The sequence below is a fragment of the Aedes albopictus genome, unplaced genomic scaffold, assembly GCF_035046485.1.
Source record: "Aedes albopictus strain Foshan unplaced genomic scaffold, AalbF5 HiC_scaffold_588, whole genome shotgun sequence".
Taxonomy (NCBI): domain Eukaryota; kingdom Metazoa; phylum Arthropoda; class Insecta; order Diptera; family Culicidae; genus Aedes; species Aedes albopictus.
This window is the reverse complement of record NW_026917407.1, coordinates 1-25000: the sequence shown is the minus strand read 5'-3', so window position 1 is coordinate 25000 and position 25000 is coordinate 1. Positions and strand designations below refer to the sequence as shown.

The window sequence follows — 25000 nt, the reverse complement described above, 5'->3', positions numbered from 1 at the left end:
TTTAGTGTCTACGTTCGTAAGTTCAATTCAAAGCTCGAACTTTTTTGGGAGTATCTCTCGCGCTTAATAATATACCGGCGTATGTGCAATGAATTTCTCTTCATCGAATTTCTTGGTTCCGGGTCATTTGGCCGAACGCCATTCGGCCAAATGCCGTTTGGCCGAACGCCATTTGGCCGAAAGGGTCGTTTGGCCGAATGCCACTTGGCCGAGTGCCATTTGGCCGAGAAAAGAATGATGAACTTAAGTGACCATGACATTGTTTCCCGTCTCAGTATATCTCAAAAGAACAGCCTATGATTCAAAGAAGGAAAAATCATTGATAAAATATCGGCAGTTTCAACGCCAATTAATCCATGAATATTAAAACTAGAAAGAAAAGCCTATGATTAGCAGAAGGAAATACTTCTGATGATCATATTGGCAGTTAGAATGTCAAAAACTTCCTTAAATTCTTTTGATTATGATTCGGACAAACGGCATTCGGCCAAACGACCCTTTCGACCAGATGGCATTCGGCCAAACGGCCGGACACCGAATTTCTTTTCAGTTCATTCCGGACAATCTGATCAGTGCTCGAATGAACGCTCGATGCATTATGGTGAATGACGACTATGACTAGCATCTTTTAATTGATCATTACAGATACGTCAATGTCGCGAGATGTCTGTTTTGTATGATTTCACAGATTGTCCGGTGATTTTTTTTAGTTAATTTCAGTCATATTTCCCGCCGACGTAAACTATGTAACTATAACATGGGCAGCGCTGTTGCTCTCAAACATACTTCAAAAGTTGTTGCTCGCTTGTTGCATTTTCTTTTCCATGCCAGAGTAGGTAAAGGTTCTTATCCCCAACGGTACCGAAGAGGTTTCATTATTATTTTCTTTTGGAGCTGCCTTTCACTTTTATGCTGCTCAAAACTTGGTACATAGAGGGTGCTGAGATAGTATGATGATTATCGAAGTACAGTTTGGATGCGGTTGTTCCGTTGCTATAATATTGACCGATCATAGTCGTATACACTCAACTAACGAATGCCCGGCCTTTCTTCATTCCTGTTTAAAAAGTTTACAAGTTATTAATAAGGAAGTTGTATTGTAGTTTTATGATTTGGCTTTTTATTGTTATTATTATTATACTTTATGAATGGCGCTTCCACTTACACTAGTTTACAGCATTTTTGAACTCGGTAAGCTGATGATCGTTTTTGGTGTAGAATCATGCCCTGAGTTCGAAAACGCGAAGGAAAAAAATTACAGTAGAGCGGAATTTTTTTCGACTTTCCATACAAGGTTGATGATTTGAAATCGATTTTTGTTCTATTTTTAAGCAAAGTCGCTCACTTCAAATATCTCATTCTCCGTAATCAATGGTCCGATTGAGCTGAAATTTTTACTGTAACTCGCCTATATATGATATGTCAAATAAACGTCGAGAAAGAATTTTTAAGTTGGTTTTTTCTTATTGAAAAAAATACATTTCCTCGAAAAATTTTGGAAATTTTGCCAAAATTTAAGAAGATCATCCCTAAAACTCGCCAATATCTTGAATTTCATCAATCTGATGCAAAACCTGTATTCAGATGTTCGAATGGTATTGTATTCAGCTTTTAATTTATGGAAAAAGATTTAAAATTGGTTTAACAAAACGCAATATATTTGAATTTTAGTAAATTACATATTTTGAAAAGTTGCAAAACTCGATATTGAGCTAAAACTCAAAAACTGTTCTACTTAAAATTTTTTGAAGGTCGGTTTCGAAATCAGCACTAAATTGTGCTTCAAAAACTTTGGTCGTTGACAGAAGTTCACGACTTTCGTTTTATTTTGTAAACTTGTGTTATCTTTGCATTCGTGCCCCCAAGTCTTGGCCTGGAAAACCCAAACATATTCTTCAAGGATAAGAAAAATACAAATCTGGATTTAAGTGTCCGATGCTTTGAAATTCCTAATTTTATTAGTCGAAAAATTGACAATTCTTAGTGAATGATCCCAAGTAGAACTTGATACAACATCTTCCATAGATTCACGATAACAAGAATCTTATTGGGGTACTCTATGTGGAGAAAGCACGTCAACTAGTTATGAGCTATCTTATACAAAAGTCATCATTAAATTGACTTTCAGTTGCTCGACGACCTCTGTCGAAAGATACAATCGCACCGACGCGACAAGTCGTGCAGATTGCCTCTCCGTTCTGATGTAGTTCATCCGGAGATGATGGACACGTCCATTAAAGCCGCGTTTATATTCGTGTCAACGAAACTCCTACACGCGCTGGAACATAGTATTGCAAAACTAAGCATAGCAAACTACAAACTATTCGCTCTTGTTCAGTATAAGTCGTGAATCATTCTTCCCTAAGTGAAGAAGAGAAGACGCAATTATGGGCCTCTAAACAGTGCCGTGACTCGTGCCGCTTACCATCTCAAAGCGATCCAATTAGCACGCTTCTGTTGGCATTTTGCGCCTCGCGTTTCCCCGACCGATCACAGAATACTTACCTCATAGACGATCAAGGTTAGCCAGCCAGCCATGTTCCTTCGAAGCAGCATGTAAGATGAATGCAAATTTGCCTACCTTACCCTACCAAAGTAGGCCAAAATCATCTTCCGCGAACGCGAAAAAACTATCGCGTTGACTTTCTCCCGAAGCAAGTCTAGGTAGGCTACTCCTCGATCAGCAGCAAAGCATGCTTTTCCTGCTTAGTTTTTGTAGGCGCAGTTATTGTATGTAGTTTGCATGATTGGTGGTGCGGTGCGCCAAGCTCGCGCTCGCGCGCGCGATGACGCATGCGATAATGAATTCCATTGCTGCCGTCGGTCTCAGTAACCTAACTTAACCTTCCAGGACGCGCGCCATCAAGCAACCGGAACTGCACCGCGCTATCGCTGTATACGAAAAGCGAGGTTTTTTGGTAGTGTTGTACTTTTTACAACAGCGCGCGCGCTGAAGGGTTAACTGCGGTGCTGCTGTGACGGCGAGTAAAACTCCCCCAACTTGACTGACTGACTGAGTAAATTTACCGTTGTGTTTCGCGTTTGTGTTTGAACAAGCGTCGAGACAACAGACTGGAAAGGTGGGAGGGGTGATAAGTGTAAACAAGGTGCAAATTGGCTGTGCTGTTTGAATTGTGTTGGTCTGTTTCGATTAGTTTGTTTGAATGTAGATCAGTATGATCGAAAACTGGATAGAAAAATGTCAAATCGTGTTATTTATTTCGAACACGTCTGAGAACATCACTCAAAATCACAAAGGTCACCTAGTCGTGGCGGCATCCAGGAAAAAGTGTATAATTAGATCGCCCTACTTTTCTCGAATTGTAAACAAACAAGCCGGCTTCTCTCCGTCTTCGCCGTGAAGACGAGAATAAGAGGCAAACATAAGCTTACTTCGATTTCTTCAAACGGGCTTCTTGATGATAAACGCCCGTTTGGTAGGCAACCAACGTCGCACCAACCGTTTCGATGTGCGATCGTTCTCTTTTGCGATTTTCGACTCGCCTCATCGCTTTTGCTGTTATTGCTGGGAACGTGTTTGCAATTCAATTCATTTTTTGCATTGTTTTATTCATGTGCCGTCTATCAACAAAACAATAACTGACCGAAGCGAATGGACTTCTAACAATTCCGCGTGTTTGCACTGTCCGGTGGCGGTCAAGGACTTTCATCACAAATGCGTGTTTTACAATGGATTACCGATTCGCGGTGTATGATAAACCGCGAAGCCAGAGGGAAAAGTGACATCGTGTGGTCGAGCCTCGAGCATTTGGACCTTACTGAGTGAGTGGTGGACGGATACCTACTGCAAAAGCAATCATGCAAAGTGGCCATCTAATCTGGAAACCACTCACAGTTTTGATCTTGGAATAATGCTAATTGCGTAAACATACGCGCGAGAACCTGCGATGTCGGTCGGTGTCGTTGCCCGTTTCACACTCCGTGTTGCCGGTACACCCGAACAGAGTATGTACGAATGTATTGCATATCTTGTATTGAAATAAAAATTACATTTATTTCTGAGCTTACGCTTTATTGACCGCCTTTAGTTGTTGACCAGTATTGGCAATCAGCTACACTTACACAAGAAAACAATGTGGCAACATTTGGGTACTTTTTTTTCTCCGTGTAGAGACTAACAACAGGCGTTTACAGTTGTAAGCAGGGATGCCAGATGTGAAGACATGTCTTCAAATTGAAGACATTTGAAGCTCTGTGAAGACATTTATTTTTGTGAAGACCTTTGAAGACTTTTGAAAGCTGAAAAATAATATTTATTTATGTTGTTAATCGAAACCATTATTTCAAATCTTAGAACAATATAAGATGAAATGCTTTTCAATTTTTGTAGATAACATTTTGAACTTTTTAAACCTTGCTTAACCCGTAAACACCCAGGACGATCTACTTCCGGTAGAAATGCAATATCTTCTTTGTTTTAAAACATTTTACCCTGGATTATTTTTTATAGTCAAGGGGAATAGTTGTGTTATGAAATGCATGGTACTTCCCCCCTTTGCACCCTTCCATTACACCTCACAATGCTATGAGCAACCACAATGATATTGTGGTAGTTGGACATTCCGTGAAATACAAATGGCCTCCAATACACTTTGAAGTTTGGCTTACGATATCTAACTGTCTCATGCTTTAGTTGTGAAATTTTTTCGTGGAATGTAGTCTATAGTGCTGATGGAACCTCAGTGCACATCTATAATGCTTTTGGTACATTCATGGGATATTCAAGGCTTTCCAAACTATTCTGGAATTAGCAACTTCAAGGTCTACAGGCTCTACTCTTGTTTTTCTTCACTCTATCGGCATAAGTGTTTTACGATTGTGTCTGTTGCACCTCATTATATTACGAGTATCTGTATTTGTTGTTATTTGAGTGTCCACTGGCATACAAATGGACCCTATGTATTTTGAAGTATGGGTCGCAATATCTCAGGATATTTTTATTGTAGCGAATGTTCGCGGAATATAATCTACGCTACTCTTAGAACCTCAGGGTGCAATTCTGATAACTAAGCAACATTCACTTGGTGATCTAGGTCATCCAAACTATTCTGGAATTAAGACCTTCAAGCTTTACACTCTTGTATCTCTTTACTTTATTCTTCCACGATTACCTCTGTTGTATCTCGTAATGTTTTGAGTATTTCTTTGTGTTGCTTGTGCATCCACTGACATACAAATGATCTTTATGGTATTTGAAAGTGTCGGAAATTACCCAAGCATTCCTCTAGGCGTTGCTCAGAAATTCATCGTGATGTTCTCCGAGAACTTTTACGAGTTCCTAGGGAATGCCTCAGGACTTCCCGTTAAATTCTTCAGGAGTTTCCCAGCAGTTTCTCGGAAGTTTATTCAGGAGCCATGCTGGAATTCCTTCAGGAGTTTCTCAGGAATTACCTTAAGAACTTTTCGAAAATTCCTGCAGGAGTTCCTCGGGAATTCCTCCAGAAATTCCCCGAGGTTTCCACGGGAGTCCTCTAAAGATTTCTCCAGGCATTCCCTTAAAACTCCTCCAAAAACTCCAGGAATAACTGCAGGCATTTCAACAGGAATTGCTGTAGGAATTCTCTACTACAGGAATTTCTCCAAAAATTCCTTCAATTCCAATTCTTGCGGGAAATACCTCACGTGAATTCGGAATTACTCCATGAATTCTTACAGGAAATAATTCATGAAATCCTTCAGACACTCCTGCACAAAATGAAAATTCAAAAAAAAAAAAAATTCTAAATTTCCTCGCAGTTCAAGGAAATCCTTAAGGATTTCCTCTAAGAATTTCCCTGGGAAATTCTTTAAAAATTTCTTCATGAATTACTACATGAATTCTTGCAGAAACTACTCCAGGAATTCCTCCAGGGTTTTCTTCAGAAATTTCTTCAAGAAATTCTTGAAGAAATTCTTGGAAGTATCCTTGTAGGAATTCTTGGAGGAATTCATGGAGAAATTCCTAGAGAGATTCTTGGAGGATTACCTAAAGGAATTCTTGGAGGGATTCCCGAGGATATTCCAGTAGGCATTTCTGGAGGAATTTCTGAAGGTATTTACAGATATTCTTCGATATAACGTACCCTCGATATAGCGTACCCTCGATATAGCGAATTCGATATAACGTACATTTTGCTTCGATATAACGTACAACATTGAACATTTTTATTTTTCCCACGAATAACCCTTAGATAAACTACGAAATCACTCAAATCAATGTTTTGTTGCAGCATTAGCCTTGTTACCCAGTATTATCGCAATTTGGGGAAAAATTTAGTGTACGTTATATCGAAGCAAAATGTACGTTATATCGAAGCACAAAAAACGAAATGACTTTTTGGTCAAAACTCAAGTTTTTCATTATTGGTTTTGTAAATTTCACCGAAATCATTATTTGGGATTAATTTCACGTCGAATACATCAATACTAGCATAAAAAATAATACATTTTTCTCTGCTTCGATATAACGTACACTTCGATATAACGTACAAAGAGAAAACGTTTTTGTACGTTATATCGAAGAGCACCTGTATTGAAAAACCCTGGAGATTTTCCTAGAGAAATTTATAAAGGAACTCCTGGCCATATTCCAAGATTCTTGGAGGAATTTTGACATGAATATTGGAGCAGTTCTTGGAGAGATTCTTATTAGAGTTCATGTTAAACTTCTTGAAAGAATTTCTGAAAAAAAATCCTTGAAAGAATTCTCGGTGGAATCCCTGGAGTTGCCCCTGGAGTATTTTCTTGAGGAATTTCTGGAGGTTTCCTGAAGAATCTAGGAAGCATTCATAAAGGATTTTCTGGAGGATTTTTTAAATGAATTTCTAAAGGAATTTCTTGAAAAATCCCTGCAGGAATTTTTAGCGAAATTCCTGTAGGGATTATTGGCAGATATCTTAGAGGGTTTTTTTTATAAAATCACAAGAGAGTTTTTTATTCTTCATCTTCAATCACTTAACCTAATTTACAGTTCTATTGTCCACTAGGGCACTGCGTGAGCGATTCCAATTGGAAGCTGTACATATAATGGAATTCCATGGAAATTCATGGAAATTTTAGGAAATATGCTGAACTATTGAATTAATTTTTCATCAGCAATTGTTTATAGAAAATAAAACTTTCATTAACAAAATTCCTCAAATTTTTCAAAACTCCCCAAAAATAGAGATTGTTTCTAGAACATTACCCAGGTTTTTTTTCGGAAATTCTGCCCAAAACTTTGTTTGAATTTTAAACAGAGTTTCATCCTGAATTTCCCGCAGACTTGTCCGAAGATTTTTCCAAGCTTTTTAAGATTTCTCCAGTAGTCCCTCGAGAATCTCTCTAGAAGTTCCATGGGAATTTCTTCAGGATTCCATCCGGAATATCTTCAGAAGTTTCTCAGGAATTCTTCCAGGTGCTCCTCGAATATTTCACCTGGAATACCTCAGGAATTCTTTCAGTTTGTTGGGAAATCTTCCAGGAGTTTGCCATTTTTTTTATCCATGAGAGCCTCGGAAATTCCTACAGGAGTTCCTCGGGAATTTATGCTGGAGTTCTTCGGGAATATAGTGTTCCTCGAGAATTCCTCCAGGAGTTGCTCGGGAATTCTTCCATGAGTTCCACGAGAAATCCTTTCTCGAAAATTCCTCCAGGTCTTCCTCGGGAATTCATCTTGGAGTTCCAAAGGAATTTCTCCGGGAGTTGCTCGGAAATTCCTTCATAAGTACCTCGAGAATTCCTTTAGATGTTCCTCGAGAATTATTTTAGGAGTTTCTCGGTGATTCTTCCAGGAGTTCCTCGGAAATTTCTCCAGAAGTTCATAGAGAATACCTTTAAAAATTTCTCGAGAATTTCTTCAAGGAGTTCCTTGGGAATTCCTCTGGAGCCCCTTGGGAATTCGCCTACAAGTTCCTTCCTAGGGTTCCTCAGTTAATTATTCAAGAGTTCCTCGGAAATTCTCCCAGAAATTTCTTAGGAATTTTTCCAGGAGTTTCTCGGGAATTCATCTAGGAATTGCTCGGGAATTCGTCCAGGAGTTCCTCGGGAATTTATTCTGGAGTTCCAAGGGAACTTCTCCAGGAGTTCCTCAGGATTTTTTTTTCAGAAGTTCCTCGAGAAATATTTTAGGAGTTCCTCGGGAATTTCTCCGGGAGTTCCTCGGTAATTCTTCCAGGAGTTCCTCAAAAATTCTTCCAGGCGTTCCTCGATAAATTCCTCAGAAAGTTCTCCAGCAGTTCTTCGGGTATTCTTCCAGGAGTTCCCAGAAAATTCCTTGATGTATTTCTCGGGAATTTCTCGTAGAGTTTTTTTAGATTCCTCCAGGAGTTATTCGAGAATTCTTCCAGAGTTCATCGGAAATTTCACCACGAGTTCTTCGGGAATTCCTTCTAGGAGTACCTCGGGAATCCTTCTGGAGCTCCTTGGGAACTCTTCTAGAAGTTCATCGGGAATTCTTTTCCTCCAAGAGTTCCTCGGAAATTCTCCCAGAAGTTCCTCAGGAATTCCACCAGGATTGCCTCAGGAATTCCACTAGGAGTTTCTCAGGAATTTATTCTGCAGTTCCAAAGGAATTTCTCCAGGAGTTCCTCGAAAATTACTTCAGAAGTTCTTCGAGAATTCCTTTAGGTGTTCCTTGAGATTTTTTTAAGAGTTCCTCGGTAATTCCTCCAGGAGTTCCTCAAAAACTCTTCCAGGAGTTCCTCAAGAAATCCTACATAAATTCCTCAAAAATTTCTCCAGAAGTTCCTCGGGTATCCTTCCTGGAGTTCCCAGAAAATTCCTTGATGTATTTCTCGGGAATTTTTCCTAGAGTTTTTTGAGATTCCTCCAGGAGTTACTCGGGAATTCTTCCAGAGTTCATCGGAAATTTCACCACGAGTTCTTCGGGAATTCCTTCAAGGAGCACCTCGGGAATTCTTCTGGAGCTCCTTGGGAACTCCTCAAGAAGTTCCTCGGGAATTCTTTTCCTCCAAGAGCTCCTCGGAAATTCTCCCAGAAGTTCCTCAAGAGCGGACCTGGTGTGGTGGTTAGAACACTTGACTATCACGCCGAGGACCTGGGATCGAATCCCACTCCCGACATACTCACAAAATGTGGGTTCTTCCTTCGGAAGGGAAGTAAAACGTGGGTCCCGAGATGAACTAGCCTAGGGAAGTTCCTCAAGAATTCCACCAGAATTGCCTCAGGAATTCCACTAGGAGTTTCTCAGGAATTTATTCTGCAGTTCCAAGGGAATTTTTCCAGGAGTTCCTCGAAAAATACTTCAGAAGTTCTTCGAGAATTCCTTTAAGTGTTCCTTGAGATTTTTTTAAGAGTTTCTCGGGGATACCTACAGGAGTTCCTCGAAAATTCTTCCAGGAGTTCATCGGGAAGTTCTATATGAATTCCTCGAAATTTTCTCCAGATGTTTCTCGAGAATTTTTCCAGCCATCAACTTTTTCAGGAGCTCCCCAGGAATTCCTTAGAATTCCCCTATGAGATTCTCTAGAATCCCATAGGACTTACTAGAAAATTCATTGGAAAATTGCTCCATGTATTCCTCGGAGTTCTTCTAGGAGTTCCTCGGCCATTCTGGAGTTCATTGGATTTTTTCCAGGAGTTTCTTCCAGAGTTCCTCGGAAATTTCTCCTCCAGTTGCTCGGAAAATTTTCAAGAGATTCTCGGGTATGCCTCTAGGAGAATACCTCTAGGAGTTTCGGAAATTCCTCCAGGAACTTCGTGATGGTTCCCAAAGGAGTTTTTTTTTTGAAATTTCATTAGGAACTCCTTGAAGATTCCTCCACAAGTTCATCGAGAATCCCTCTCTCGGGAATTCTTCCAGAAGATTCTCGGAAAATGTTTCAGAAGTTTATCAGAAATTCACCTATGAATACAGGAAATCGTCGGGAATTCCCAGAAAACTCGTGGAGTAGATTTTCTGGGGACCAAGAGGAATTCCCGATGAACTGTCGGAAAAGAACATCGAGAAACTATGAAGAACCGCACGTGCAATTCTTGGAGGGATTCACGAGAAGTATGCAACTTCTCAGAATATTCCCGAGGAATTCCCAAGGAACTCCTGCAGGTTTTCCGAGAAACTTTTTAAGAAATTCCCGAAGGAATTCTCGATGAACTTCTGGAGAAATTTCCGAGGAACTCTTGCAAGAATTCCCAAAAAACTCCTGGAAGGAATTTACCGAGGATCTCCTGTAGAAATTCCGGAGGATCTCTGCAAGGAATTCCTGAGGAACCATGGATAAACTCTAAAGGAACTCGTGAAGGAATTGTTGAGGATTCTCGTCAATTTCCTCCATGGATCTCCTGAGGGAATTTCCGACACTGCTGGAGGATTTTTCATCTGAAGGAGTTTTCGAGGATCTCCGGAGGAATTCTCGTGGAACTCCTGGAAGAATTCCTGAGGAGCTCCGGGAGGAATTTCCGAGGAACTCCTGGAGGAATTTAAGAGGTTTTCCGACAGGAATTCCCAAAACTCCTGTAAGTATTTTCGATTCGATTCGACCTCTTAGAGGAATTCCCGATGAAGTCCAAGAGGAATTCCCGAGGAACTCCTGTAGGAATTTCGGAGGAACTCCTGGAAGAATTGCCGAGGAATTCTCGAGGAATTTCCGGGGAACTTCTCGAAAAAATGCCGAGGAGCTCTTAGAGAACTCTCGGGAAACTTCTGAAGAAATTCTTGGAATTCTTGAATAGAGGAAATCCCGAGGAACTTTTGGAAGAATACCCAAGGATCTTCAGAAGGAATTCTGTAAGAATTCCCGAAGATTACCTGGAGAAGTTTCTGATGAATTCCTGGAGGAATTCCCGAGGATCTACAGGAGGATTTCCCGACAAACTTTTCAAGGAATTCATGAAGGGATTCCCGATGAGATTCTAGAGGAATTCCCGATAAACTTCTGAAAAAATCTCGAGGAACTCCGACAGAAATTTCCAAGGAACTTCTGTAAGAATTGCCGAGGACTTCTTGGAGGATCTCCTGTATGAATTCTCGAGAAACTCCTGAAGAGTTTTTCGAGTATGTTCTGGAGGAGTTCCCGAAGATCTCCTGGTGAAGTCCCCAAAGAGCTTCTAGAGGAATCCCCGATGAACTCCTAGAGAAGTTCCCGAAGATCGTGTGGAGGAATTTCCTAAGAGCTCCTTGAGTAATTCCCGAAGAACTCCGTGGAACTGCCGAGGATCTGCAGAAGGATTTGCTGAGGATCTTCTGCAGGAGTTCGCGATGGACTTCTGGGGGAATTCTCGAGGACCACTTGGGGGAAATTCCACGATGAATTCCCAAGGATCTTCTGAAGATAATCGCGAGGACTTCCTGGGAGAATTTCCGAGGAATTCGCGAAGGAATTCCTAGAGAAATTCCAGGATTTTTTGAGAACTCGTGAAAATAAATCCGAGGAACTTGTTTAGGAATTTTCGGGAAAACTCCTTGAAATTGCCATGGAAACTCTGGAGATAACCATGCATTATTACTGGATGATCTCACGGTGCTACACACACCATAAAACTAAGTGAGAACATGGCATAAATTATGACTTCTAACATTAATTTTATACTAAAGGCACAATATGGTGTGTGAAGACATTTTAGCGTGCCTTGGTTGTAAGTGTTGTTGCTTCAGACGAGAATGGCACCTGTCATGTCAGATTTCAGGTCAACGTGGGAAAGGGGAAGGATTTAATGATGCAATTGCTTGCAGTGCGTCTACGCAAGTTTGTGCAGATGTCAAAAGAAATGACTGTTAAAGAAATGGCTGTGTGGCATAGGTTCACGCTGTTGTGTGGATTGCCGATTGGTAGATTTGCAGTGTGTTAGATAATTCTGACGATTATGGGGCACAACCACGTACCCAGGCCCGGATTAAGGATTGTGGGGGCCCGGGGCCCGAGTGGATGTGGAGGCCCCTCCGATAGATGACCAAAAATGTTTTTCCTTATTTTCGTACAATACTTGAGCAATATGAAAAATAAAGCTAATGTTAGCAACCAAAAAGGGTTTTTGTGGGGGCCCCTAAAATGTGGGGGCCCGAGGCCCGGGCCCCCCCGCCCCCCCCTTAGATCCGGCCCTGACGTACCGTTATCCACGTGTATGTTCTGAAGATTTCTTGAAAACTTGATCTATCCTACTATGTATTAGCTAAAACACAAGTACAGTTCAGTTCGCGTGCAATAAGCAGATAAAACACATAATAAATTTGCTTCATACCACAATAGACACGATGTCACTGACGGACGATGGTCAAACGTTTCATTGCCGATGGTTAAAAAGTCGTTGACCATGTCAACAATATCCAGTCCCCTGTATCAACACCGCATACAGATGATTTGTTTATGAACTGAGCTGAATGATTTATTTTTATTTGTACTCCTCTTCAAATGGGATCACGTCACGTCATTGGCGACAGCGAAAAAAAAGGGAGTCAGTGAGTCGTATCGAACGCTTGAATAGTTTTCCGCGTGTGGATAATTGGGTGAAATGTGGTTTGCTTTGCTCTCTAGTCGTTCGTCGGCATTGTCGGTCGATATCAACTCAGTATAGAAACCCGAGCTTTTATGCTTCAATTAGAGATCAATGTCAACAATGGATGAACGCGGACGGTGTTCCGTCCGTGAAGTTAGGTCGTTTGTTCGGTGGGATGCTGCCCGAACTAAAGCTGTAAAACGGATGTAATAAATGGGTACCTAATGTTCCGCTTTTTTGCTGGAATGGTCACACCATACATTGTTGCGTTTATATGTAGCGGAGATTTGTTCTGCAGTTACGAATTGAAAGGGTACCCTCGGTTTGGTTCGTTGGAGCTATGAAAATATTGTTTATGTGTTATGATTTATGTATTCTGAAGACTCGTGTTTTTAACCTACCCATGTAAAATTTTGATGGCCTATTAGTCTTGAAGAGGTTTTTGAAACCGTATTAAAACCTAATACCTTTTATTTTGGTTTTATGATAGTTCTAAGAACTTCTTCTAGTCTATTTAACTAAAAAATGTTACGTTTAAAAATTTACGAAAGTCATCAAATTAAAAAAAATATATGAGAAGGATGGCAATGTCGTTGGTTCAGAGATGAACTGATCAGTGCTAAAATTTCGTTAATACACATAAAATATACAAACCGTTGATAATATTGTGAATTACTAGATAGTTCTAACGATTCCTTTCTATTTTTTTCGTTACAGGTATGTATTTAATCATGTCCATGATTGCAGTCTTTTCTAAAAGTCGTAAGTATTATGAAAACCTTAAAATTTTGCTGTGTAGGATATCGCAAACGCCTCCTCTCCCATGAATATGCATTTATGAAATACATGGACGACCCCTCAAAGAATATTCTCAGTGAATAACTGTGGCAATGGTAATACAATACTAAGCTGAAAAAATAATCACTATACCTGTTGGGTACACAATTCTCACACGGAGGTAGGTTCGCTCCACAAGGTTGCACTTACCTTAAATTCGCCGAACTTACCCCGCAATCGAGCCACCGACAGCTGCTGTCTCAGCAACCACCAATGGCGCGATGGGTTTCCGGCAGCCGCACACGTTGTAACCACCGGCAGAGGGACACGGTATGTGTGAAGAATTAGCATTAAGTTAAAATTCACAAATACAAAGAAATAAAAAAAAAAAAAAAGGGACACGGAAGCCACCGACAGCTGCGCTTGTCGCAGCTACCAATGAAGGGATGGATCTCCAATGACTGTCACACACAGCCACACTCGATGCTGACAATCGTGCACCCCACGATCGCCAACCAGGAACAATCTCCGTCGTGCCGACAGCCTTTCACCTCACGGCCACCAGCGCGTCGTTCTCCCACTGTCGAAGGACCACGGCTCTTTGCCGAACTCTGATGGAACTGCCGTAGCCGCTTGCTTGTCAACGATAACGCGAGAGGAGGGATGCCGAAAAGGAGGAAAATTAATCCGAATAACCAGATTCTAAATAACTCTCGACATCCACTCCCCTGGTATCAAGACAAAGCACGGCAACCGCCACAGCACCTCCGTAGGAAGCGGCGAAATCACCGCACACAACGAATCGATTGATGAAACCAAACGATGAAAAGCGACGCCAGACAGGATGCAACGCGTTCTCCTTGCGCACCACACTCAGGCAAATAAACCTAAGATTATCATAAGGTCTAACTTATGAAATGGCCTTTAAACAATTCATAACGGCTAGAACGATTTTCATAAGGTCGGTCTATGACGCAGCATGGACTCGCAGTTTGGCTTTTATACACATTTAGCAACACGATGTTCTCAAGCGTCGATAGCCGCGTGGGTTGATCACGAGCTCAGTGATCTCGACGTTCATGGATCGATTCCAGTCTGCATTATTTTGTGATTTTTCTGCTCTTTTCATAAGTTTATCATATGTAATTAGGTCATAATAAGCATGTTCAATTTCCATAAGGTATTCTTATGGCATCCATACTTTACAGTTATGGCTAAATTTCATAAGGTATTTTGATGAATTTCGGTAGTTTACTTCGCTGAGTGCAGCTCCGACTCAGGAACACACACAAACTCGCCACCGGCTCGGGGTGGAAGGAAGAAGGGAAATGCCAGCCGATCCTCGCACTGATCGGGCTAGCCACCACTACCGCTACTCTTTCGGCACACGTTTAGAAAAACACTTCTCGCTGCTCCGTTCACGACGACGGTTTATTAATTACTGTTACAGAAAAATGACAATGAGATACATTATATAGGTTTTCTTGTCAATGAAATGAGTCGACCAGCACTCGCTTCGCTGCGCAGCAAGCTCCGCCCATTCGAAACACAGCAGGCTAGAAACCGCCTGACAGCCAACTTTTCGCTCGTATATAATGGTCGGTCGACGCCGGCGTGGCGTCATTTGATCTGCACGCGTACGGCGCGTACAATACCACATATTGGATTATTTACTGGAAGATGCTCTGAAGAGCTCGCAAAAGCATCTTTGCTCTATTTTGGAATTATTGACAATTTGACCACAGTGTGAGCCGCCATACCTGTAGCAAAAGCATTATTAAATGTAAGTAGATAGGAGAAATAGCGTAAAAGAATAATAATTAATGCACAAATTTGCCTGTTCTCTTCATAATATTGAATCAATAACATTAATTTCAAGCTGCTTGCAAAAGTAAACTGCCTAATATGAGAATTGGTTTTCATAAGGGTCGTCCAAAAAGGAACAAACTTGAAAATTTAATAAAGCTCCGACCAAACCCAAAAAGCAAAGTCCTGATAAAACATATTTTAATTGCGCGGCTTGCGACCATTCTGATGATGCGCAAATGGTATTTTGTGACCACTGCCAGCGGTGGTATCACTTCGACTGTGTTGGCTGATGTCAAGGACGTTTCTTGGTGCTGTCAAAAATGCATCGGAAATGAAAGTGTTGTTCCTGCTGAAGTACAAGAGGGACTGAAAGAGTTCGGAGCGGAGAAGGTGAAGCAGACGCTGGAAATGGTGAAGAAGAAGATTTTGCACCGGAATCGTCTGGAGATATAGCAGGAGCTGTTCAAGATGCGCTAGCAGCTGGAGAAAGAGAAGCGAGAGATGGAACTCGAGTTCGAACAGGCGTAGATGGAGAAGAAACTCGCCGAGGAAGAAGCCCATCAGAGGAAATTTGAGCAAATGCGGACGGAGATGGAAGAGAAGTTGAAGCAGTTGAAGGTGAAGCGGAATACAGGAGTGGCCGATGGTGAAAAGGAGCTGGAGAAAGCTGTCGGAGGCGGTAAAGTGGGAAGCTCGAAAAGATGACGGAATCAGAGCAGACGAAGCCGGGGAAAGGACTCGAGAAGAAAAAATCGAGGAATGGAAAGCCTGAAAAAGCGGATGCGACGATAGTGGAGATCTGAGAAGAGCGTACCACAAGCAATCGATTCCGAAAGTTTATCACAAACTGATACTGAAGCCGGTTGGAGATCCATCGAGTCTTCCGGAGAGTTTTTTGATCGGGCGCGGCGGATATTCGACGTCACTCGGACGACCAGGAGTTCCTAAACCCGAAAAGATAAGACAACCAAGACAGTGAAGAAAGTTGTGGAAGTTGTTGAGTCGGATAGTGCGGGTTCCGGAGAAGAAGAAGAGTCCGCTGAAGAGGTGGAAAACAGCGAAAAAGAAGAAGAAAGTTTCAGCGAGAAAGAGGAGAGTTCCGCAGAGGAAAAAAGCAGAGAAAGTTCGGAAAGTTCCGAAAAGAAACCTCGTCGGAAAAGTGGAAATGGAAATGATATACGGGAAAAACTTGTAATTAGAAGGCACGAAATGTTGGTAATTGACAAATTGAGAGATGAAATTTGTGAAACAAATCGCGTTCTTGTGGGATTCGAACCAACGACTCCGTATTCGCTAGACCGGCGCTTTAATCAACTAAACCACAGAACAAGTAATGATTCTGCGGAATAGAAAGCCAAAACGACTTCGAAGCCGCACCGTGAACACTCCTATTTCACAAACTCATCTCTTATTTTTATGAAGGCGAGACTTACTCTCGCACTCCGCATATCTAGCCACCAAGCAGTTTGTTTTGCTGGTGTCTAATTAGTATGCGTCAAGAGAGATGAGTTTATGAAATAGGAGTATTTACGGTGCGACTTCGGAGTCAGTTTGGCTTTCTATTCCGCAGAATCATTACTTGTTCTGTGGCTTAGTTGGTTGAAGCGCCGGTCTAGCGAATACGAAATCGTGGGTTTGAATCCCACCAGAACGTGAAGTTGCCATCGTTTTCTGGAAGGATGGACGCATGGTCGATGTTCTTCAGAAGCTATGAGACGTCAACGAAAGCGTGCGGCTTTTTCAACGTAGAGAATTTGACATGGCTACAGGAGTGCCTGAAAAGAGAGGTCCTGGAGTCAGTGAAGAGCAGACTACTTCTGCCGAAATCCGTCCCGAATATTGTGGAGACACTGCAAATGCTGTACGACAGGCCAGAGCGACTGCTCAACATGATGCTAGCGAAGGTTCGCAATGCAGCGCCACCAAAAGCGTATCGGCTGGCGAGTTTTATCAGCTTCGGAATGGAACCTGGAGCAACCGGGCTGACTACGCACTTGGTCAACCCGATGCTGATCCAGGAGCTGACAGAGAAGCTGCCGGCTCGCACCCAGCTGGAATGGATACGATATCGCAGGAAGAGCAAAGAGGTGACACTGCGAACGTTATCCAACTTCCTGTCAAGCATCGTGAAGGACGCTAGCGAAGTACAGTGACGATTCGTTCGTTGAGAGCTCGTTAGATGGGCTGACTCGATGGTTTAATGTTCACTGGTTGGGGCAAAACCCAACTAAAAAGCACTGTCAATGTCAAAATAGATGTCAAAACGAGTTTGACGTCTGACCGCCGTCGCATCACAGCTCCTGTATACAGAACGTTTGTGCCAGCCAGGAGGGAGAAGAAGCCCTGTTGGATGCGGAGCTGCGAGATGCTCGGAGTGTGATGGGAAGCGGTACGCAGATGAAAGCTATGCCAACTGTGCCTGTTCAATGAGCAGGACAAAACTCCAACTTTCACGCCAAAACAAACCGTGATTGTCCGAATGACCGCCGTCGCATCACAGCTCCTGTATACAGAACGTTTGTGCAAGTATGTGAGTGTTTCGTGACGTATTTCTCGTCACTTGCGTGTGTCTAGAGCATTTTAATCAGTTGTCAGTTGCCCCAACGAACGAACACGATTCGCTAATCGGGGCGCAGTCGTGACCCAACCAGCGAATCCGGACTGTAGCAGCGTATGGAAAAGGAACCCCCCGTTCCGGAGAAACCGGGCCGAAGAAAGGAGCTAGAAGCAGAGTGCACACGTACGTACTACGTGCATTCGCACGATTTGGAAGAGAATAGGATTTTGAGCCCAGCCAGGAGGGAGAAGAGGCCCTGTTGGGTGCGGAGCTGCGAGAAGCTCGGAGTGTGATGGGAAGCGGTACGCAGATGAAAGCTATGCCAACTGTGCCTTTTCAATGAGCAGGACTAAACTCCAACTTTCACGCCAAAACAAACCGTGATTGTCCGAATGATGCCCGTTACGTTGCACTGTGGAAACATTCCGTGAACACTATCGCGTTTCTGGACGAAGGATACACGCTGGTCGAACGTGCACTAGTGAATCGTCTAGGAGTCCGAGACGTGACACAGCCATTGCGCGTAACTTGAACCGCAGGAGTTTCCCGGATTGAGGAATACTCGCAGTACGGATCCGCACAACGTTTACAAATGAAGAGCGCCCACACAGTGGAGAGTTTAAACCTTCCGCAACACACGATAGCGATTTCGGAAGTGGTGAGGCAATATGCGCATCTCCAAGGCCTACCGATCACCGACATCCAGCATATCGCTTCACAGATTCTAATCGGGATGAAGAATCGCATATCGGCTGACTAAAGGAGCCGATAGCAGTAAGATCGAAGCTAACTTGGAACGTATACGGGCCGCCGAGACCGGGAAACGTGACTAGCGGAATGGTCGCGCATCATTCGTGCAACCCGAAGTCCAATCAGGAGTTTCACGATCTCCTGAAGAGTCACTACATGCTGGAGGAGTCCGGCATATCCATCGCCTTGCTTCCGGAGCCGGAAGAAGTCAGAAGAGCGAAGGAGATTCTAAAGAAAACGAATAGGAGGATCGGCGATCGTTTCGAGACGGGTCTGCTGTGGAAGGACGAAAACATCGAATTTCCCGACAGCTACCCTATGGAGGTGAAGCGGCTGATGTGTTTGGAGAAACGCCTGAGGAAGGATCCCGAACTGTATATCAAAGTCCGTACCATGATCGCCGGCTATCTCGTCAAAGGCTACGCACATGAAGCGTTGGAGAAGAAGTTTCGTCTGGTGTGGGACGCCAAAGCGGAAGTTAGAGGAGTGTCGTTCAACTCGAAGTTGCTGAAGGGACCGGATATGCTGATTGCCTTGCCGGTGATGATATGCAAGTTTCGGGAACGAAAAGTCAGTTTTTTTTTTATAGACGTGGTGACCTTTGGGTCGACGAACTCGCCATGGTCGGTGCAGTACGTCAAGAACCTGAATGCGAAGGAGAGTGCGGGACAGTTCCCAGCGGTGGCAGTGGCCATCGTCAGAAACCACTACGTCGACGATTATTTCGTCAGCCTAGACACGGTCGAGGAAGCTGTGAAACGGGCGGAGGAGTTACGATACGTCAACTCCAGAGGTGGTTTTAAGCTCGCAGCTGGGTCTCCAACTCTGAAGGGTTCCTGGATACGATGAGAGAGCTAAAAGAGGATCAGTGTATGCAGTTCAGCGAAGATAAGGAGTCCGGACCCGGTCGAGTTCTGGGGATCGTCTGAAGCCCCGCACGCGACGAGTTCTCATTCTCCACTAAACTTAGAGACCAACTGACGCCGTTCCTGTCCAGCAAGAAGCTGCCTACCAAAAGGATCCTGTTGATCTGCGTGATGAGCTTCTTCGACCCGTTAGGACTGTTGTCCGTTTTTACGTTCTGTGGGAATCTGCTAATACAGGCATTTCGAATGTGAGTTGAACCAGTAGATCGATGAGAAGTGCACGGAGAAGCGGAGCAACTGGATCCCGAGGCTTCCGGAAGTTGAAGAAGTCCGCATTCCCCGCTACTACTTCTGTAGCGGATTTGCATTGCGATACGACAGCCTACAACTGCATGTTCTCGTAGGCGCGAGCCAGGACGCGTACGGTGCAGCGGCGTACATCCGCATGGAGACAGCCACCGGGCCGTTATCATCGCGAGGCCGTTGCAGCACATATCCATACCACTACTGGAGCTGTAGTGTTAGAAGCGAGGTTGGCGAATTCCATCGGCGAGACGATTTCGTTGGAGGAGAAGTAGCATTTTATATGAACAGACTCGAAAACCATACTGTCTTGGATCCACTCCGATACAAGCAGGTTGTGGTGTACCGGATCGGCGAGATCCACAGTCTGCCAAAGCTTGCAGAATGGAGATAGGTGCCGACGAAGTGCAACATGACTGACGCGTTGACGAAGTTGTAGAAGGCGCACAGCCTGCGACCAACAATATCATGGTTTCATTTTGTCTATCCCTTGTAGTGTCATGATAGACGAGAATACCTTCGAGGTAGTGGAAGAATTTGTCTATCTTGGATTCTTACTGATGGATATTGTGAGTCGTGCAATACGATGATTCATTATCACTTGAGTTAAGACATTAACCCATATCCGCGCAGCGTCCTATTTATAGGACAGATACAGTCGAGTCTCTTACTAAACGAATTCCTATTAAACGGACTCCTATTAAACGAACTCCTACTAGACAGGGGTGAGCGTTATAGGAGACTAAGAGCTTATGGGATTTCGGCATTTTGGGGGTGTGGCCTATTATCTCGGGTGTGTTAAGAGTTAACGCAATACTTTCTTCGGCAAAGTTTTAGGGCTTGATAAGATCTACCATTTAGAACTTTGGTTCATATGATTAGTTGGCAATTTGTCCGCTAGAGGGACCACCAACAATCTGATGCTAAATTGCACTACGGGAACCATATCAGGTTGTCAAGCAAACGTTACGATATGCGACAGCTCAAGAACCTGATAATTTGGAAGGTTAGTGTTGCCACCGCTGGCAGCACGGATAATTCAAACAGAGGATCGATCCACGGTATCCCCCGATCGGACTCTGACGTAACAACTGACATCGATCTTGCGCAAGCCCGATGCGCGACGAAATGTCAGGATGACACAGTGGACGTGACAAGCAGATGATGATACGGGCACAGACGAGTTTGCAAGTCATCTATAAGCACAGTTTGTTTGATGAATAATAATATTCCTTCGTAATTGAATATTACTATTTTCGGGCGGCCTATAGGAATTTGCGCCAGTGAATTAGCCAGACTAATATCTTTTCTAATTTTGTAAGTGTGAGAAATTATGGAATAGGGCGAAGTAAACAATTTCCTATAATTCTTTTGCATTTAGGTTAGCAGCTTAAAACCCGCTGAATATTTCGGTTTATTGTATCTTAGGTTCCACGATTATATGCTAATTGTAAGTGATTTACTAAATATTTATACAAAAATCAGATTAAGATAAATTACCCATTCGCTCAACAGGCATTGGTGTGAAATAATCAGGATTGTCGAAGATTGTTGGGGCAGATAAAATAGGGTGACCAGTTTGTAAGTGACAATGAATTCAGTATCGTTAAGCTTCACTAATAAACTATATTTTTAGCTTAAAGAGCTCGGCATAGAATACCACTCTTGCAACTCTATTAAGAGGTCCGAAAACAAAGCTCCCCAACAGTTAGTGTCTTCGGAAAAGTTGTTGGGTACGCCAATAACTTACTGACGATGCGTTGCGAAGTTCGAAATTCCTCCACTGGGCGGCGCTAGTGAGCAAGTAAAATTTCAAAACCTCATATCTCAGAATCCCGATAACTTAGGAAGATGGTGTCTTCGGCAAAGTTGATCAGTATGACATGAACTTACATAAAAATAAACACTTGTTTCGCAATTCTGCCACTAGGCGGCGCTAGTGAACATGCAAATTTTAGAAATCTCATAGCTCAGAATCCTGATAACTTAGAAAGTTGGTGTCTTCGGCAAAGTTGATCAGTATAACATAAACTTACATAAAAATAAACACTTGTTTCAAAATTCTGCCACTAGGCGGCGTTTACCGGGTTTTTTCGTCTTTTTTCGATTTTTTTGGCGGTTTTTCGGCTTGGCAAAACTAGTGTCGCTCCCCCCGATAACTTAGAAAGTTGGTGTCTTCGGAAAAGTTGATCAGAATGACAAGAACTTACATAAAAATAAACACTTGGTTCAAAATTCTGCCACTAGGAGGCGCTAGTGAACTTTCAAATTTTAGAAATCTCATAGCTCAGAATCCTGATTATTTAGGAAGTTGGTGTCTTCGGCAAAGTTGATCAGTATGACATAAACTTACATAAAAATAAACACTTGTTTCAAAATTCTGCCACTAGGCGGCGTTTACTGCTTTTTTTCGTATTTTTTCGACTTTTTTGGGGGTTTTCGGCTCAGCAAAACTAGTGTCGCTCCCCCCGATAACTTAGAAAGATGGTGTCTTTGGCAAAGTTGATCAGAATGACATAAACTTACATAAAAATAAACAATTGTTTCGCAATTCTGCCACTAGGCGGCGCTAGTGAACATGCAAAGCCGAAAAACCGCCAAAAAAGTCGAAAAAAGACGAAAAAACCCGGTAAATGCCGCCTAGTGGCAGAATTGCGAAACAAATGTTTATTTTTATGTAAGTCTATGTCATACTGATCAACTTTGCCGAAGACACCATCTTCCTAAGTTATCGGGATTCTGAGATATGAGGTTTTGAAATTTTACTTGCTCACTAGCGCCGCCCAGTGGAGGAATTTCGAACTTCGCAACTCATTGTCAGTAAGTTATTGGCGTACCCAACAACTTTCCCGAAGACACTATCCTTCCAAATTATCAGGTTCTTGAGCTGTCGCATATCGTAACGTTTGCTTGACAACCTGATATGGTTCCCGTAGTGCAATTTAGCATCAGATTGTTAATGGTCCCTCTAGCGGCCAAATTGCCAACTAATCATATGAACCAAAGTTCTAAATGGTAGATCTTATCAAGCCCTAAAACTTTGCCGAAGAAAGTATTGCGTTAACTCTTAACACACCCGAGATAATAGGCTACACCCCCAAAATGCCGAAATCCCATAAGCTCTTAGTCTCCTATTAAGCGGATTCCTATTGCGCCCCCCGACCAGTAATCTTATAAGAGTCTCGACTGTAGTTTGTGACTGGTTCACCAGGTGGCGTAAACGATGCTGCAAAGATTACATATTGTCACGATCCATGAGCTTCATTTCCAAAACGAAAAAAAAAAAATCCTGGAATCTTGACAGTGGGTAATAATTTATAGCTCATTTCTTCGGCAGAGTTGTTAATTAATACATACCAAAGTCGATGTTTGTATGATTGTATGTTTATATGCTTGTATGTTTATATGTATGTACGTATATATATATTTATGTATGTTCCGGTATAACTCTGGAATGCGTCAAGAAATTTCATTCAAATTTGGCATACACATTCCTTAGGATGTGGAAATGGTATTAGGGATATTAGAATTCAAGATGGTCGCTTTGGTTCCAAGATGGCGGCCAAAACTCCATAATGTATGCTATTGAACGGCAATGCTGCTTCAGATATTATGCAATATGAGTATCTATCGATCGGGCTTCATGAGTAGACCTAAAAAATTGAATATACGACCCCATTTTGAATTCCAAGAAGGCGGACCATATCCAAGATGGCGGTCATGAAATGGTAGTTTGAGCTATAAAACCATGCAATATGGGTATCTATCGATCGAGCTTGATGAGTAGAAGTCAAAAGTCGATATTTAACGCCATTTTGAAATCCAAGATGGTGGACCACATCCAAGATGGCGGCCACCGAATGGTAGTTTCAGCTATGATACCATGCAATATGGGTATCTATCGATCGGGCGTCATGAGTAGAGCTCAAAAATGTGTATCCGACGCCATTTTGAAATCCAAGATGGCGAACAATATCCAAGAAGGCGGCCACAGAATGGTAGCTTGTGCTATAATACCATACAATGTGGGTATCTATCGATCAGGCTTGATCAGTAGAAGTCAAAAATCGATATTTAACGCTATTTTGAAATCCAATATGGTGGACCACATCCAAGATGGCGGCCAAGGAATGGTAGTTTCAGCTATGATACCATGCAATATGGATATCTATCGATCGGGCTTGATGAGTAGAAGTCAATAATCGATATTTGACGCCATTTTGAAGTCCAAGATTGCGGACATTCCTAAGATGGTAGTTTAATTCTACACCATTTCTGCCGAGATTTTTTCGGGCAATTCTAGCTCATAGAGACATCTTCTATGGTTCTTGCAGGAATTCCTGCTCAGCTTCAAGCAGGCATTCCTGTAATGATCCCTCTAAGGATTCCATCAGGTATTCTTTACGGGATTACTTCAGGAATAACGTCAGGGATTTTTGCCAGAATTGCTTTCGAAGATCCTGAAAGGATCCTTACAGAAATTCTAGCCAGCATTCTTTTATGGAATTACTTCACAGATTCATCCTAGTATACTTTCAGTGGAATATATTCTAGTAGAATTCTTTCAGGTATACGTCCCGGGATCCTTGCTGGCTTCTCGGGAGTTCTTCAGGCATTCCTCTCGGGATTTATACAGCAATTCCTCCCGGGATTTCTTCTGTGATTATTTTAGGGTTTCCTACCAAGCTTTGATGGGTCTCCAGTTAGCCTAGTGGTTAAGGCTTCTTCTTCTTCTTCTTCTTCTGCTTCTCCTGTATGGCTCTACGTTCTCACTTGAACTAGGCCTGCCTCTCTCCAACTTAGTGTTCTTTGAGCACTTCCACAGTTATTAATTGGAGGGCTTTCTTTGCCAGCCATTGCATGAATTAGTATATTGTGAGGCAAGTACAATGATACACTATGCCCAGGGAGTCGAGAAAATTTTCCCGACCGGAACGGGAATCGAACCCGCCTTCTCCGGTTTGGCGATCCAAAGTGGTTAAGGCTATACGGATAAAGTTGGTGCTCGCTAATGATCCGTTTGGCACATGAGTACGTGGGGCGTAAATGGGCGGACAGTGTTATCGTTAATTTGATGTTACACTAAATAAATTAAATCAATGAATGTAGCTTTTACAGTAATTCAAGTCAATTCATAACGGAAAGTCTCCAAAATACTACCGTCTTATGCGTAACCTTCTCTCACGCGGTGACTGTTCCCGGTAAGCCGTTTCAGGGGCATGGTTAAATTAGAGTAGTGCTACGCCGTGCCGCCGTCATCTGTGCTGCAGGAGTAGTGCTAAGAAGTGCACCCCAAGAAGGTCAACGTCATTATCGCCTTATGCTGCGCGCTGCGGTTACTTCTGCTGGGCTGCTACTAAACATGCACCGCACGCAACTCGGAACAACCGGTGTGGTGCTTGCAGAAAAAAAAACAAGAACGACAGAACTCTCGACTGCAAACAGAGTACCGTCACGCGGGGTGCAGTTTTGCTTGACCCTGATGCCTTTTAGAAACAACGCTATA

General features: G+C 42.7%; 1 protein-coding gene across 1 annotated transcript; it reads right to left on the bottom strand.

Moving 5' to 3' along the window:
• Positions 1–6: 6 nt before the first annotated feature.
• LOC134284707 (uncharacterized) lies at positions 7–11613 on the bottom strand. Its single transcript, XM_062843843.1, has 3 exons — positions 11596–11613; positions 2964–11479; positions 7–2844 (listed from the first exon to the last, which is right to left on the bottom strand). Exons 1-2 carry the CDS (start codon positions 11611–11613, stop codon positions 10484–10486), a joined length of 1014 nt encoding a protein of 337 aa, XP_062699827.1. The 3' UTR covers positions 7–2844; positions 2964–10483.
• Positions 11614–25000: the final 13387 nt, after the last annotated feature.